The 17096-nt window shown below is 32.3% G+C and overlaps 1 protein-coding gene across 3 annotated transcripts in view; it reads right to left on the reverse strand.

The window, feature by feature from the left end:
- MRTFB (myocardin related transcription factor B) overlaps positions 1 to 9701 on the reverse strand; it is a 155210-nt gene extending 145509 nt beyond the window's left edge. For all 3 annotated transcript variants that reach the window (XM_044659148.1, XM_044659157.1, XM_044659132.1), the window contains exon 1: positions 9548 to 9701. In XM_044659148.1, the coding sequence (XP_044515083.1) occupies positions 9548 to 9701 (154 nt within the window). The remainder of the gene's footprint in view (positions 1 to 9547) is intronic.
- Between the last annotated feature and the right edge of the window lie 7395 nt (positions 9702 to 17096).

Here is a 17096-nt window from a genome sequence, read left to right on the forward strand (position 1 = left end):
GAAACAATCTATAGGTTACCAGTGCTAGTCTATGAATTTAAAAAAAATCTCAAACAATTCTTTTAAATAACTAAAATCAGATAAAATCCTTTACAATAGTACTCTAAAAGCACTAGGGTGTTTTTGCTTTGACGTACTCCAAGGGACATGAAGAAATAATAAATAGGCAGTACATTAAACCTTGTTTTAAGAAATTTTTATTTTAAGTGAGGACTTTTGAATAAACAATTACTTAGGCCATTGGATCAACAGTGTAATATTTTTGAGCTAAAAATGTGTTTAATTATATACGTAGATTTCCAGGGAACAAAATTAAAATTCAGCATTAGCTTCAAGAAATCTCTTTAAAGAAGACAAATAACTCTCTTATCATTTAAAAATAGCAAATTTTTCAGCATAATACTTATCATATATGTACATCATAAGCCTTAAAACAGTCTCAACTGATTATGTCAACCATCTTAATCTCTTTACAATACGCACACAATAAACTAGAAAAATTTATAAATCGGCCCTTGATGACAGAGAGTTCATTTAGTAGTTTACCAAATGGAATAACCCTGCTGGAATTCATTCAAGTAGCCTGTGAAAATGTCAGAATGTAGTCTGTTTCAAAGGTCATAATCCCTGGAGAGCTCTGAGTTTTGGCCTGTTTGTCTTTTCACATGCTTTAAGATTTGAAAATTGTTCCTTGTAGACACTGACTGATGCCCACGGAATGCTAGGATTGTGGGAACTGGCAGTACCAGCGGCAAAGACAAACTTCATGGGAAATCAGTGTCTACTTCATTTGTCCTATGATTTTCACTGGATAAGTTTCTATATTCAAATGGTTTAGGAGTGAAGGGCAAGAAACAAAAATTTCTTGTGTCAGCTGACATCTCAAAAAAAATCAATGCTTACAGGAGAAAATTTTCTAGGGTTTTAGAAAAAAATACTAGGTGACAGATATTTTTCTTCCAACCAATTGTGAATAACCATACTCATGTTAGTGACACTAAAATAAGATAGAAGTGTAGCTGAAATATCAGTTATTTCTAAGTCAACTCTGCGTATGCTTTCTAGTTATGATTAGAAATAACATTTTAAAATATTTCTAGTCCTATTAGAAAACTCCCAACAGAGAATCTATTAAATGATAAACTAATTTATGGTAAGGGTTATGTAATGTTTCATCTTTGCATTCCCAGCATCTGGCTTAGTGCCTTGCTCAAAGGAGGTATTTAATAATTGTTTACGAAAGTGAATTAATTATCTACGTAAGTATTTATGTAAATATAGATATAGTTACATTTTAGATATTGAATTTTGAGTACTTCTGAAATAATTAGTTCAGTAAGTGACATAACACAGTAGACATCGCTTATATGATTTTTTAAAAAAAGTACTGGAATGTGATTAAGGAAAATTAAGTTCTAGTCCTGATGGTATCACTATAAGCAAGTTACTTTTCCTGAATTTCATTTTCCTCATTTTCAAAAAAAGTAGTTTAAGCTGTGTGACCCTGGGCAAGTCACTTGACCCCCATTGCCTACCCTTACCACTCTTCCACCTATAAGTCAATACACAGAAGTTAAGGGTTTAAAATATAAAAAAAAAAATTTTTTTTTAAAAAGTAGTTTAAATAGATGAGTGCTAAAGCCCTATCATTTTAAAATTCTATGGTTCTGGGGACAGCTGGGTGGCTCAGTGGATTGAGATCCAGACCTAGAGATGGGACGTCCTAGGTTCAAATCTGGCCTCAGACACTTACCAGCTGTGTGACCCTAGGCAAGTCACTTGACCCCCATTGCCTACCCTTACCACTCTTCTGCCTTGGAGCCAATACCAAGATGGAAGGCAAGGATTTAAAAAAAAATTCTATGGTTCTATAAAATTATGACACTTTGGCCAACTGTGTACTATGGGTACAGAATCAAAATGCTTTTATAGCAATTGAGATTTGAGATAAAGTGCTATTTGTTTTCTACATATGAACTGGAAATCCAGTTAAGTACTGAAAAATGATAACTTGAATCTTCCTAACTTAAATCAAGCAAATAGGAGAATATATAAATCAAGGCTTTTGCTTTTATTTTGATGCCATTATTGAAAATGCTGAGTACACAAATATACATGAATCAAAACTATACTTTCAAGTTGGAGTTGATGAAAACACACCAACCTAGCTATAGTTTTTCTGAAAACAATTGCATTAACAGGCAAAAGGTATGAATATTCTGAACTAAATAAGCTATGTGTCTTTTTTTCTGATTAACAGATACTACTACACAAACACCATCACATGCCTGCCAACCTTTGAAAACTATACATAAGAAAACATCCCATAATTTCACAGGTATATTCTAAATTAGATAACTTATAACCAAAAAAAACATTAATTAGGTCACTACTTTTTCTTATAAAAACAGAGATTTTCCCACCTAGATATAGAAAGTTGACACATACGTTCACTGTAAGATCTGTGATGTAGATAATTGATAGTTAACATTACTAATGCAAGTTCAATAAAACATTTCACAAACTGACAAAAGTGGAATTTCCCCACTCTGTTCTCTTCTTTCCTTTTCTGCTTCCCAAAGAACAGCATAAAGCAGAAAGGAGAATGGGATATCAGAAGTGAGCACATGATGATATGCAGAGAGGCAGCCAGAGAAAGACATATGGACTGAAAGCTATCATACAAATAATACAGATGGCCATACCATGACACAGATAGTTTTTAAGACTTACCCACACTCACAGATTGAGTCAGCAGAGGAGACCGGAATCCTGACTCCCATAAGACTATACTTCCTGTTAATAATAGCGAGGGCAGTAGGTAAGGGTGGAAGAGTCAGACAATATGGGTTAATTTAAAGGCGTTAGAAAAACGCTTAAATTTTTTTAAAAAATGAATTTGGGTTATTATCCTCTATGGACTAAAAAGAAAAAAATCATTACACCCTTAAATTCACCATATTTTTTATGGTTCTTTTTTCAATATTTTTAAGTGATGTCTAGGCTATTCCTCCACCAAATTTTAACTTAAAAGAGAAACAAAGAGGAGAAAAAAGTAAGAGTTCAAAAATATCTTTTCCCTAAGAAGTTTTTAGGTTGGGATCCTTTCCTTTCCAGTCTTTATTCCTACACTAAAATAGTCTTGGTTTACTTCTCATACAGTGTTTCAATTGTACTTGACAATCACAGATCCCTTACCCCTTTGGTAGTGATGAAGCAGCATTTCTCTTTATAGGTGTGTGAGAAAAAGCAGCTATAAGATAGCTGAGCTCAAAGATAGGTTACGAGATGAAAGAAAACATAGTATATGTCTTCAAATTTTTGAAAAGCCATGATGAAGAGTTAAAATCAAAATGCTGATCTTAGGACCAAAGTTGCAGAAGTTACAGGAAGGAAGTATGCTTTCAAGTTTACTACTGAAGGAAATTAAAAAAAAAAACTTGTTAAGAATACCTGTCAAAAATTGGAACATGTTATTTCATGAGGTAGAAAACTCTTCATCACTGGAAAGTTTAAGTAAAAGCTATATAACCATCATTAGGGATACTTGGAGGAAGATTCATACTTTGCTCCGGTGGAAATAGAGGAAGAGGGATTGGGCTAATAACATCTAAGGTCTTTTTCAACTGAAGGGTTTCTTTAATTCTGAGAATTCCTATCACATTTTTCATTGGTAAGGTGATTTTCCAATTTTTATTTTACCTCAAATCACAATGGTGCTTACTGCAGAGGAGGTTCTGATTCAGATACAGGTTAGCCGAGATAGTATCTGAGGTCCCTTTCTACTCTAAGATTAAATAATTCTAGAACCTGTTCATTTCCAAATAGATTTGAGAAGGGCAGGGAAGATGGATTAATAGGTAAGGAAATGGTATCCTTTATCCCTGATATTTATTTTATCTATTTTTGCCAACTGCAATTAAATAAACTTGCCTTCTGTGGAGCAGCACAAGATTGTTATTACTTCATGAATTGATTTAAATGAATAAGTCAAAAGCCCCCAAAATTGAGAACCTAAAAGATATCATTTGGTATGCTTTAGAATTAAATAGGCCATTGGTATTTATTTTCTTAAGATATATAATATACCAACTCCAGATGGCTCTAGTAATGGTAGAACTACCCAATAAAAGTTCTAGATCCAGTAAATTTTTTTTCCAGGTCTCAGATTTGGATCAGTTTGGCTTAACTTCACAATTATTGTTGCTATTTAAGCTTACTTAGATTCACATATTAACTGTTTGTACTCATGACTCAGGACAAATATGAAAAGTGCTTCAATTTAATATATTAAATAATAAACTTAAAAACAAAGCTTCTTTGGGCCTGATAATTTTGCTGCTTCATTTTTTAAATTGTAAGTTTTACCAGATACTTCACAGACTTGCCAAAACATGCTTACCACAACAGCTGCGGAACTAAGTCAGGAGTTCAAAGTAATTGCAAATTAATGCACCTCTTTGGATGTTTTCAGTAATATATTGGAACAAAACTACACTCTAGTAATAAAACTATTTAAACAAGAAATACAGACTAGGAAGAAATGGGCAGAACTAAATTTGTCTATTTACATCACATATTAGTAGGAAAATTGTCTTCTGAGCTATTTATATTAAAAAAGTTTTTTAAAAGTTATTTTGGATTAGTGTACTTAAGTTACTTATTAAGACTTATAAGCATTTTCAAGGATCAGGAATTTACCAAAAGAAAGAAATTTGAGAGCTACAACAATCAGTCATAGATTTCATTTGCATTTGCTAAGAAGTTCACAGTTCTTTTAAATTAAAACCCTATTGTAGTATTAAGTTATAAATCCTGATAAGATTACTGGCAAAAAAATAGAAACTTAGTTAAAGAAAGTTCTAATTAAGGTCTATACATTTCTGACTATTATATAAAAGTTCAAGTATGATTTCTATAAACATCTACTGTTGTAATTTATATGCAATAATTAAAATATAATTATAGAAAACTCTAACATCATTTTTGGCAAAAATAACTGATTTATTGCAATTACTCAAGAGATGAAATATCTTAAAGGGCTAACCAATGGCAGAGGTAAATTCAGTCCCCTAATCATTTAACAATAGCTAGTATGTGCTTTAAACTTTGCAAAATGCTTTATAGATGTTAGTTTATTTGATCTTAAAATCATTTTAGTAGAAAAGAGGGAAAACGAAAATTCTAGAAACACTATTTGGTTCCATCAATTAATTTTTTCTTAATTACTATTCCATCTGTCTACTTATGTTATTAATCCCTCCAGCTATTTGTACAATGTCTGGAACATATGAGGCATTTAATAAATGATTGTTGACTGAATCTATGCCTCAAATACTATGAAAGTTATCAAACTACTCTGGAGGCTTCCTACTGTTTCCTTAGGATTACCCTAAATCTATCAAAATATTGCCTCTATGCCTTACCATCATGTTTGAGATAGTATTAGTTCTAATGTCAAATAAAAAAGAAACAATCTATAACTAGAAGTGAAGATTAGATACTAATGTAGAACTTTCATTTTTGCACTACAACCTCTAAAATTTGTTTTGGCTGAGATGATTGAATTTTACTTGCTTTTGTCCAAGTATGCTAAAATAAGTAAAACAGCAAATCAATTTGTAATGTCTTATGTTCAACATATAGTTTTAAACTATTATTTCTTTTGAGACAGAAGGAAAAATGCTTGGTTTATGATCTAAAAGAAAATTTGCACGCCTTTATTGTCATAGTTGTTGAAATTATAGAGAATACTACAGCAGACAATAAAACTGAATTTATAGAAAGTTACATATTTTTTAATTGAGCAGACAAGATTATTCTTCTCGACCAGACTTAAAAAGTAAATACAAGTGGAAAAGACCGTTCAAAATTAAAGAGAATGATGGCAGATACTCCTTTTAACTATTCCTTAATATTATAGCATAATTATCCATTATTTGAATAAGCATGACCTATCCTGAAGGTGAATTTCACATCTTAATGACTCCTTTACAGGGTTCAATGAAGAATCTATGGAAACAACCAACCAAAAAAGTGAATCCTGCTAGCTTCTTGACAGTTTACAGAGAGATTCCTAATTAAATATGTTTAAAGTCTTAAGCCATTTGAAATACAGTACTAATTACACTTGTGGAGGAGTTTTCTGCCTATAAGCTTAACAGTATTTTGCAGTACATGAAAATATAAATCTAATGCCTAAATTAATGTATAAACTAGGAAACAAATTTGCGGAAAAGTCAACATTGAGTAATGTAGGTTTTTGATAATTTTATCTTTTTCTGATTCCTATACCATACTTGCAACATCAAGTGTGATTAAAACATACTGTCACTGCAAATAAGAGACATTTAAAGAATTAATTCTTCTCTTTGAAAACTGAAAGAATGCTTCCTATAATTAATATTCTCAGTTTTCCCTGTATCAAGAATCATTCATCTCAGACTATGGTAATAAGACTAGATCACTTTGTGTACAATCTGATACCATGTTTATGTTCAGAGCTTAATTTGTGTAGCAGTGCATTGATTTTTTAAAGGCATACTATTTGAACACAGTTATTTTTAACCAATTTAACAATCTGAACTAACCTTACAGAAAAACTTAAGCAGTTTGCCCTGCTTCAAAGGTGCTAAGAACAATATAATTTTTATGGCCTCACTGTAGGTACAGAAAAACACTAGTATGTTCTGATGAAAAGGTTTTTCATATTTATGTTAGCAGTGGAAACACTTTTCCACTTCACTACCACTGCCAACATAAATATTAATCAACAATGAGGAAAAATCCTGGAAACATTTCTTAAATGTAAACTTCATTTTCCTTGTAAAGTTCATCTGTAAACTATTCTGTGAAGCGATCATTCCACAGTGTCTCAAAATTTAAATATCTCCTTTTGTCAACAAAAAAGAAACAATTTTAGCAAGTGAACTTCAAATGCTTAAAAATAACAATAACAAAAAATTCCCATTGGATGAATAAATTTAAATTGGATTAGTTTAGTCTTCAAATACTGCTTTTTAATTTTAAGAGTTAAAATCACTTATTCATGTGGTGAATGTATGTTACTCTTTTAAAAAAAACAGAGACGATGAAGATGAATTTTTCTCCACCCATGTATTGTTTCATGTGAAAATATTATTCATATTGAGGTGTCTCAAGATTATGATCAACATATATACATACAAGGTTCTCACTTATATCGTCATGATATCACTTGCAATTTCTTTTCTTTTGTTTTTTTGTTTACATTTTTAAACCCTTAACTTCTGTGTATTGGCTCCTGGGTGGAAGAGTGGTAAGGATGGGCAAAGGGAGTCAAGTGACTTGCCCAAGGTCACACAGGTGGGATGTGCCTGAGGCTGGATTTGAACCTAGTTCCTCCTGTCTCTAGGCCTGACTCTCAATCCACTGAGCTACCCAGCTGCCCCTACTTGCAATTTCTTAAGGTATAAGGTAGACTAATTTACTATAAGTCTGAAATAAACTTTTTCGAAGCAAGGCAATAAGAAATAGTGTTTTAAATGATATTAATTTAAAGCTTTATCTGTAAGAAAGAATTAGTCACCCATAGTAAGTAATAGAAATGCAATTATGCTCTATTTTCCATTCCTCATATAGATAGTCTCTTAAATAACTGAGTTTCTCAACACCTATTTAATCTTTATTCTTCTTATTGATCCCAATGGGTACATTTAATTAGCGTTATTTTACTATTATGGAATCATAATTAATATACTGACACCTGAAATACCAGGTAGCATTTTTTCTACTCACTACTAAAAATTGAAATAGTTAATCACAGTATGGTGCTATAGGTTATTATATATTGCTGAAGCTGCTCAGATATCCTTATATTATTCTATTTGAGGAACAATTTTAGAACCTTCAAACTATTGAAGGTTATCGAGCGTTTGAAGTTTCTCATTTTTAAAAGACTATCAAAGTTGTTCTCACACCTGAAGTACCTATAATATACCTATTATACTTTCAATATAAAAATATGTAAATAATATATATATATATCTAGCAATTATCATTGAGGAAAACAAAGGGGCCATCATATGCAAAGTCTTTCATTAATGTTTTTAAAACTGTATCCTTTTAACAATGAGCTTCCTAATATGACAAATAATGAGTTTCAAGGCATACCTCAGAATGTTGAATTTGATTATTTTTAGAGACAGGAGTTTCTTTTCTACTGAGAGATTTCTCCAATATTAATATTCACATAGGCTAGATTGTCTTAGACTTTAAAGATAGGACTGTTATTCACTTTAACTGATTAATACTTAACAGTATCTTTGTTTAATATGACAAGAGATCTCAGAAAAACTAATTTATATTTATGCTAGATTCGACATAACTGTGGACATCAGAGTCTCAAGTATTCATCTGGAGATTATTAAGTATCTGATAAACAAAGAAGTGGAAAATATCTATTTTGACTTCAAGGATAGAACAACAGTAGATTTTATAATAAGAGCCTATGTGACATGATTTAGCACATTAGAAATAAGAACTACATTTACCCTAGAATGTAGTTCATTCATAGTGTTTTTTTAAATATTTTCCTCTCATTTTCATATAAAAGATAAAACATATATTTAAGGTAAAGTGAAAAAAGTATAGCTTAACATTAGGACAAAAAAATTAACTATAACTTCAAAGAACATGTTTTTCCTCTAATATATAAAAAAATTAAGCTTACAATGCAAATCTTTACTGTCAAATTTGACAATATAAAAATTTTAATATGAGAAAAAGTTTTTAATCAAAACATATTTTTCTCAGAAAAGCTACCTCACCATTCCCAGATTAGTGAAGTCATTCATCTGAAACACCATCTCCAAGTATATCAATGTACAAAAACTGAATTTCTCAATATCAAAATAATTTAAAAATAACATTACCAACAAGAATATTTCAAGGGGAAAATAATTCATAGGTATGTGAAGTTTGGAGTATTGCCTATAACCAGGCTGGTTGCTCTCGATGCCTGGAACTTTCAGGCCAAGTAAGAGTTTGTGTGTGCTCTTAAAAACATTTAAACACATACACACACAAATATGTTTTGCTTGTTTATGTAAGGTTATACCTGAAATACTATCAATAAGAACAATTATTATTTGAAATACCTTAAATTGCTATAAATGATAATAAATGTCTTTAGTAGCTCAACAATTAACAAAAAATTATTTAGATTTAATTATTATAAGATTTAATAAATTCATGTAATTGTGATTTTGATTGATAATATATTTCTATATTTTTAGCTGAAACTATTAAGGTTACTTGAAATAATTAAGACAAAATTTCTTGGCAATAATATTTATCCTGGCAAAATATCTCTTTATCCAGAGGTGAGTGGCAGGGGAGAGAATAGAAAAAAAGACTATCAAAATGAGGTACTAAAAATATATCATTTATAAATATCATTAATTGATTTAGAGTTATTAGATATTAACAATATAAAATTGCTGTTAAGAGGTTGAGAGCATAAAACTTTAAAAGATATAACTCATACCACAAATTCTTTAAAACTCACCATTCTTCCGTTCATTAAGAGGAGGCAAATGCTGACTAGACTGTAAGGAAAGTTCCTGGAATTCATGAGCAACTGCTTCACTTTGAGGACTTGGAGCAAGATGAACTAATGATCCCAACTCATCCTCAGGCTCTACTATTCCGGTATGATCCATGATGTTCCAACCACCACAAACACAGGACCCAAGATGCCTCTTAACTACAGCTGGTAGATGTGACTGCCAAATCAAAGAATATATAATGAGTTTGTATAGTTTCTTCTTTTTTTGCAATGAATACAAGTTTCAAATTCTGGGTTAATATGAGAATCAACATGTCAACGAATATATATATCAAGTTATATACAGAATAAATAGGAAGTAATTAGAAGAAGGAAGCCATGAGAATTAATTAGGGTAAGAAAGGCTTTTGTAGAAAGTAGAATTTTAGCTGGGACTTAAAGGAAGTCAAGAAGCTCAGTACTGACAGAGTGGATAAGGGAGACTGTGCAGGTATGGGTAAAGGCCAGAGAAAATATCTAGAGTCAAGTTCTGAATCAAAAGTGGGCAAAGCACTTTGTGGCAATGTAGAGGTAAGTTCCAGATAGGTACAGGTTGGAATATATAGTCTCTCTGATTCTGAAAATCCAAGTTTCACTTACTGTTCTAACTCAGACTGATCTTCCTGTATTTCAAAAGTTCCTCCTGCATAACATGTAAATAACACTTCTACTTCCTACCTCAAAGGGCAATTATGAGGGTAAAATAAGTTTGAAAACAATGTTTTGTTAAAGCTCATGTATCAGGAGAGGTAATCCTGATACCATTATTAAAATAGCATTATAATCTTTAGTCTTAATAAATACTAGTGAAAACCAAGAAGTGACATCACTGCTAGGGAAAAAAAAACTCCTCTTATGTATCAAGTATTTTTAAATGTTAAGAATTATATGTAGAAATTTCTATAAAATAGCTTCTAGAAACATCAAGAAAAAACATGCTATAGCTTTTATAAATAGTATCCTTTAGTATTTCAAGATATATTTAAAAGAAAAAGAATCAAAATGCCTTCTAAAAGAGAAAAGAATTTTTAAGCTGCAGTAAATTTCAGTAAGGTAAAAAACACAAGTTTCAAGTTGCTTATAATTAGAGTAAAATGTGGGTTTTATTATGCTAAATCCTAGCGATGATAAGTTATACATGGAGACACATAGTGCAAAATTTAGCCTTAAGAGACCACCCAAAATGAACTCTGGACTTGATGAGTGCCTAAATACATAAACCACAATTATACATGAGCTCAGTCTTGTAATGGTTCGTTAAATAATTATAAACCTAGAAGTTATTTAATGATATAAATAGAATGTCTATTTTTAAATCATTTAAAAATTCAAAGAACTTCTCTCAGTGTGAATTTAGGTTAAATTCCTAATCAATCAAATCTAAAATTAAATATGATTGAGTACTATTGTTAGAGTTATATGATTCAAAATATCCATCTACATATTATTTGTCCCCAAATTACAGAGGATAAACACAATACTGGAACCAAAACATAGAAGTGTTAAAGAAAATGTAAGCTAAGAGACTTGAAAGAAAACATTTAAAATGATGTGATGAAAATATGACAATAAGACATTAGAGAAACTGAATTTAAGGGTAACCTTTATACACTAAGATTCAAAAACAGATGAAGTCACATAAAACAATTAACAATTAATTTCCTGTTAGTAATTTCGTATTTCTAAGATGTTGGCTCTCTTAGTCATTAAAATATAATTATTTTATAGAAATATCTTCAAAATTAGTCTCCGGAGACAATAAAAGTTAGCTTTGGATATAGGATTTTGTCATCACATTGTTTCCTCTGAAGAATACATTTGACAATACAGTAAAAACATTTAAAAATTTTTTAGATCAGAGCTTCTAATGGAATACAGTTTACATATAAACCTAGGGCTAAAGTAGACCTCTAAAATAATTTTAATCATGGCTTTTTATTTTTAAAAACTTTAATACTGATACATATATTGTACTCATCCATCAGTGGGGGTGGAAAAAATACCATCCTTTAGATCACAAGAGAATATGAATAAAGGATCCAGGGCCCAGGAACTCTCTTTGCTTATATATGTCTTCACTGAGAAAAGAGTAAGTGTACAGAAATACTTACTCATAAGATTAGACTGCTATATGAAATCAATTTAAGTTTGCTATCACCAACACAATTGGCAACAAGTAATTATGAACTCTTAATGTTTAATGTAGGTCCATCTTGAATAAAGATATATTATAGAAAAATGAAGTCAAATTCAATCATATTTTAAAATAAGAGCCAAGTTTGCCATTTAAAAGAGTCTAAACAAGTGTGTTCAAAGCAAATTCCCTAATCTTGGGTTTGGTAAATTAAGAGTTTCCTATAGCTGAGGTTCTGAGAGATTAAGTAATACAGAAATACCATCTATACCAGAATGCAACAAAGGTAACTATTTGAACAAAGATATTTTCTAAATCTGAGGCCAGCTCAATCTCTATCCAATATACATCAGCCTCTCAATATGAAATATATATATATACACATTAAGTATAAAATATTTGTACTGGAGATCAAGAGGAATGAGGGGTGCCAGCTCAATATGACTATTGTTATAATAAAAAGGACCCACCTGGGGTTAATTGATATTATTTACTGGGCTCTTTAGCTGGGTTGGAATCTACTGTGTCTCTCCCTTCCCAAAGAAGCTTTGAATAACCACTTCACTTTAAACTTTGATTGTATTTAACAAAGGAGGATAATGGGTTTGGATGGAGGTATTGGGAAACCCTAATTTAAAATGATACTAATGAATCTCTAAACTGTAGACAAGTGAAAGGAATTAAGATGATTAGCTTCTCTCTGGTACAGCCTGGCCAGAGCCACACCAGAGCAGGCAAACTGCTGTATAATCTTTCAGCTTCTTCTTCACTAGATAATAAGCCTAACCAGTTTGAGATATCCACCCCTTTCCACCCTCTTCTTCGTCTCCTGCCCACTTCCCGGATCCCTCCGGGGCCCTGGGAAACCTAGATAACTAGGATGATTGATTTCCTAATATCTAGGGGCAGTAGAATCAGAGATGATGGTCTGGGTACAGGTACAAACAAGAGGAGCTTGCAAGGCTGAGTCTGCAAGTCTCAATCCCACAAAAACCAGGATCCACTGATCTCAGGTCTCAGGGAAAGGACAAGAACCCAGAACCCCTGCCAGGGCTACCAGGGTGGTTTTATACCCCCCAACCCCCCGGGCCAACTGCTCTCTCCTGTCCACATCCTTCTCTGGGAACATTCTGACATCCAACTGATCCACCTGTCAATCACAGTGTGAACTCCTGGCTTCCAGAGATTCAATATAACACTATATAGAACATGCAACAAGATAACTAGATTAGTAAATTAAAGAAGTCTAGCTGTGGACATAATATACATATATGTCAATAAAGCAGTTAATTAACAAATAGAATCTTTTGCTATATTTATGAATAAAATGTAGAGCTATAGGCAGATAATAGAGGGTAGCTAGATGAATTTAGAATTGTCTGGATCACCAGTAGTTGATAGTAAGTTGATGTCAACTTAGACCATGATTTCTAGTAGAGTTCTCTAGGGATCCTGCTGCTCAACATTTATATTAATAATTTGAATTATATTAATTAAAATATAATTAATTATAGTATAGTATATATAATTAATATTGCATTAATTATAATTAATTGAGCTGCCTTAACTAAAATGTAATTAAGTAATGCAATGAATATATTAATAATTGAATGTCATAAATGGTAAGCTTGCCAAATTTGCAGATTATAAGAAGGTTGAACAGAAATGTAAAAGGTGATAGAATTGGCATCCAAAAGGGTCAAACTGGATAGAATGATGAGCCAAATGAGATAACATAATGTATAATAAGACCAAATATAAAAGTCCTATATTTGCATTTTTTAAAAATTACATGACTATAATGGAATATGATTGTGTGCTACAAGAAACAAAGGAGTGCTTTCAGAGAAATCTAGGAAGACATATGAACTGATAAAGAGAAAAGTAGAGCAAAGCCAAGAAAACAATTTATATAAACACTGTAAAACTTAAGAACTCTGGCCAACATCATGATCAGTTATGATTCCAGAGTACTGATGATGAAGAATGTTCCCCATCTGCTGAAAAAGAGATGATGAACTCAATATGCAGAATAAAAAATACATTTATGGACATGGTAATATGGGGATTTTTTTCCCAAGGAGGAGGATATAAAAGGGAGAGAAAATGCTTGTTAACTGAAAAAAATTAATCTAAACTTTTAAAAAATAGCTTTATAAGTATAATATAGACTGAGGAAGCATTACTAGATAATGGTTTATATGAAAAAGCTGTGAGTCAACAGAGTGATGACAGTATAGTATGGAATAAAAAAAGTATTAATTCCACTTTATCTACTCTCAACAAAACACATTTAGACTATTATGTTCAGCCCGAGTTCTACATTTTAGGAAAAAGAAAAAAACTAAAGCATAGCCAGAAGATTGCTATCAGAAAATTGAGAAGACAAATGAATATGTCATTTGAGACTTGAAAAATGACTGTCATTTGAGAAACCTGTAGGAGAGAAAATTTAAGGAGAACATGATGGTTATCTTCAAATATTTGAAGGGCTGTTGTATGGAAAAGAGATTTGACTTGTTTTTGACCCTAAGAGAAGAACCAAGAGCAATAGGCAGAAATTTGGGAGAGGTAAATTTCGGTTTGATGTAAGGAATAAACTTCTAACAAACAGACATGATTAAAAGTTAAAAGGTCAGCTACATATTGGGTTCCCATCAGAAAAAGAATATGGATGACCACTTCTTGGGCATGTTATAAAGGAGATTCTTATTCATGTGACAGTGAGACTAAATGACCTCTAAGGTTTTTTCTAAGGTGAAAATCTTTCTCTCTTAGGAAATCTTTCTCTCTTCTAATAGCCCAATTTCTCCTTTTTTGAGCTATTTCAAAAAGCACTACAAAGTAATTCAGATAATCCCTCATAACTATCTCAAGAGGAGGAGGAAGCAGTGACCAAAACTTTGTATAGAACTGAAGGAAAAAAAAAAAGACCTATTTCAACAGTGCATGGAAAGGGTATTCCTAGAGTATCCTTTAAAAAAATAAAAAAAAAGATAGACACAAGGCCAAGAGCTAAAGAAAGGCATAACAAAAGGCCTGTTTTCTTTTCTGTTTTCAAAGAACCATCCAGGTCTTTGCTTAAACTTTATTTCTTATTTATTAATATAGATGAGATTCTAACAACAAAAAAATGCTTACAACAAAGGAGATGCCTATTAAAACTGAATACACTCAACAGCAAGAAATGACAAAGAAGGAATTTCTTTAGTCATATATTACATAATGGTTTCTACTTTATCAGCTATTTGTTAACACAAAAATGTTAATTTAAAAATTGTGTTATATTTCAATACCCAGTTAACAACCTCCCTATCCTGTCCTCATTAGCAACATTGTTTGACAAAACAATACATGTAGGTTCTGTTTGTACAGAAATATTTATAGTTGTGTCTTTTGAGGTATCAAAGAATTAGAAAATGAGGGGATATCCCTCGACTGGGGAATAGCTGAACAAATTATGGTATATGATGGTGAGGGAATGAGAAAATGCTTAGGTCGCCAACAGAGGAAAACTCCATGGTACAATAAACTAGGAATGTAGCATTTAAATTAACAATAAATATGGCCATTAGGAAAGAGAAAAATCTATCAAGAAAAATGGATTTGAATAGGACCATTACCAAAGAACAATAGGAATAGAGAAGAAAGTATTACAAACAAAAAGAATATATAAATGATAAAGATTGCCTTGTTTTTGAGAAGCCTAACAATGAGTAACCAAGTCATAATAGGAATTTTCCAAAGCTTATCAAAATATAAGATTAATATCCACTTTAGGAAATAGTCATGAAGCATTACATAAATGCTTGTTGAATTCCATTAATTCACACAGGCCCAAAAGATACTGCCAAACCTAAAAAGGTAGTCCTAAAGATTATGAAGTCTTGGACAAAAAACTAAAGACCAAAGGGGCACAGTTTGTTTTGCTTATGTTGTCCACTGAGGGCAACAACTGCAAAAGACATGGCAAGAAAATGAACATCTGGCTAAGTAATGGATTTGCATTTCAGAAATATGGCCTATAATACTGAGACAAAAGATTCGCGGACAGGGATGAAGTACATCTTACTAAGGCTGCTAAGAATGTATTTGTCTGGCAGCCTTTGCTACTGTTGATCATTGTCTCCTCCTTGATCCTTTTTTTTCTCTTAAGTTTTTGGGACACTACTTTTCTCATTTACTTACCTGTTAGACTTCTCTTTCTCAATCTCCTTGTCCAGATTATGCCTTCTAATCTTAGGTATCCTACAGGATTCTGTCCTGGGCCCTCTTTTCTTCTTTTTCTTCTGCCTTTATATTAAATCTTTTTGGTGATCTCATTAGCTTCCATGGACTTGATTATCATATCTATTCTGTCTCAAATCTCAGCCCTATCCCCTCTGTTGACCTCTAATTTCCCATCTCCAGCTACCTTTCTGACATACTAGACTTGATGTCCTGTAGACATCTCAAACTTAACAAATCCAAACTCACTGTCTTTTCTCTTACTTACTACTCCCATCCACCTCAGGTCCCTTTTACTGGAGAGGACATGGTCATCCTCCCCAGGCTGCAAACTAGATGTCATCTTTTGATTTCTATCTCTCACCCCCAAATTCAATCTATTGCTAAGGACTGCTGATTTTACCTTTGCAACATATTTTGAACATGCCCCTTTTCTCCTCTGATACTGCCACCACTCTAGAGCCTCATTACCTTATGTCTGAACTAACACAATAGCCTTGAGGCAGCTGGCTTGCCTGCCTCAAGTTTTCCCCCCACTCCAATCCATCCTTCATTCAGCTGTTTTCCTAAAGCACAGGTCCCTGTCCCTACTCTCCTCTACCCTGGCCAAAAACACCCTCTAGTAGTTCCTATATAGTTAAAGAATTTAAATACAAAATTTTCTGTTTGACATTCAAAGCCCTTCTTAAAGTAACACTCCTTCCTGCTCCTTTCCAACACACCATGTACTCCTTGATCCAATGACACTGATCTCCTTGTTGTTCCACATATAAGCCACTCAGTCTCTCAGAATAAGGCATTTTCTCTGGCAGGCCTCCTTTCTTAGAATGCTCATCCATGCCTACTGGCTTCTCTGGCTTTCTTCAAGCCTCAACTAAAATTCCATCTTTTACAGGAAGCCTTTCCCAACTCCTCTAAATTCTAGTGCATTCCTTTTAAAAAGTATTTCCTGTATATAGCTTGCTTATACATATTTGTTTACTTGCTGTCTTACCCCTTTACATTGTGAGCTTCTTGAGGGCACAGATTGTTTTTTGCTTCTTTTTGTACCTTCAGTACTTAGTATAGTGTTTGGACATAGTAGGTACTTAATAAATGTTTACTGACTAGTATCTTGCAAATCAAAATGAAAAAGAAAAAGGTTGAAGA

This window comes from Gracilinanus agilis, chromosome 1, assembly GCF_016433145.1.
Source record: "Gracilinanus agilis isolate LMUSP501 chromosome 1, AgileGrace, whole genome shotgun sequence".
Taxonomy (NCBI): domain Eukaryota; kingdom Metazoa; phylum Chordata; class Mammalia; order Didelphimorphia; family Didelphidae; genus Gracilinanus; species Gracilinanus agilis.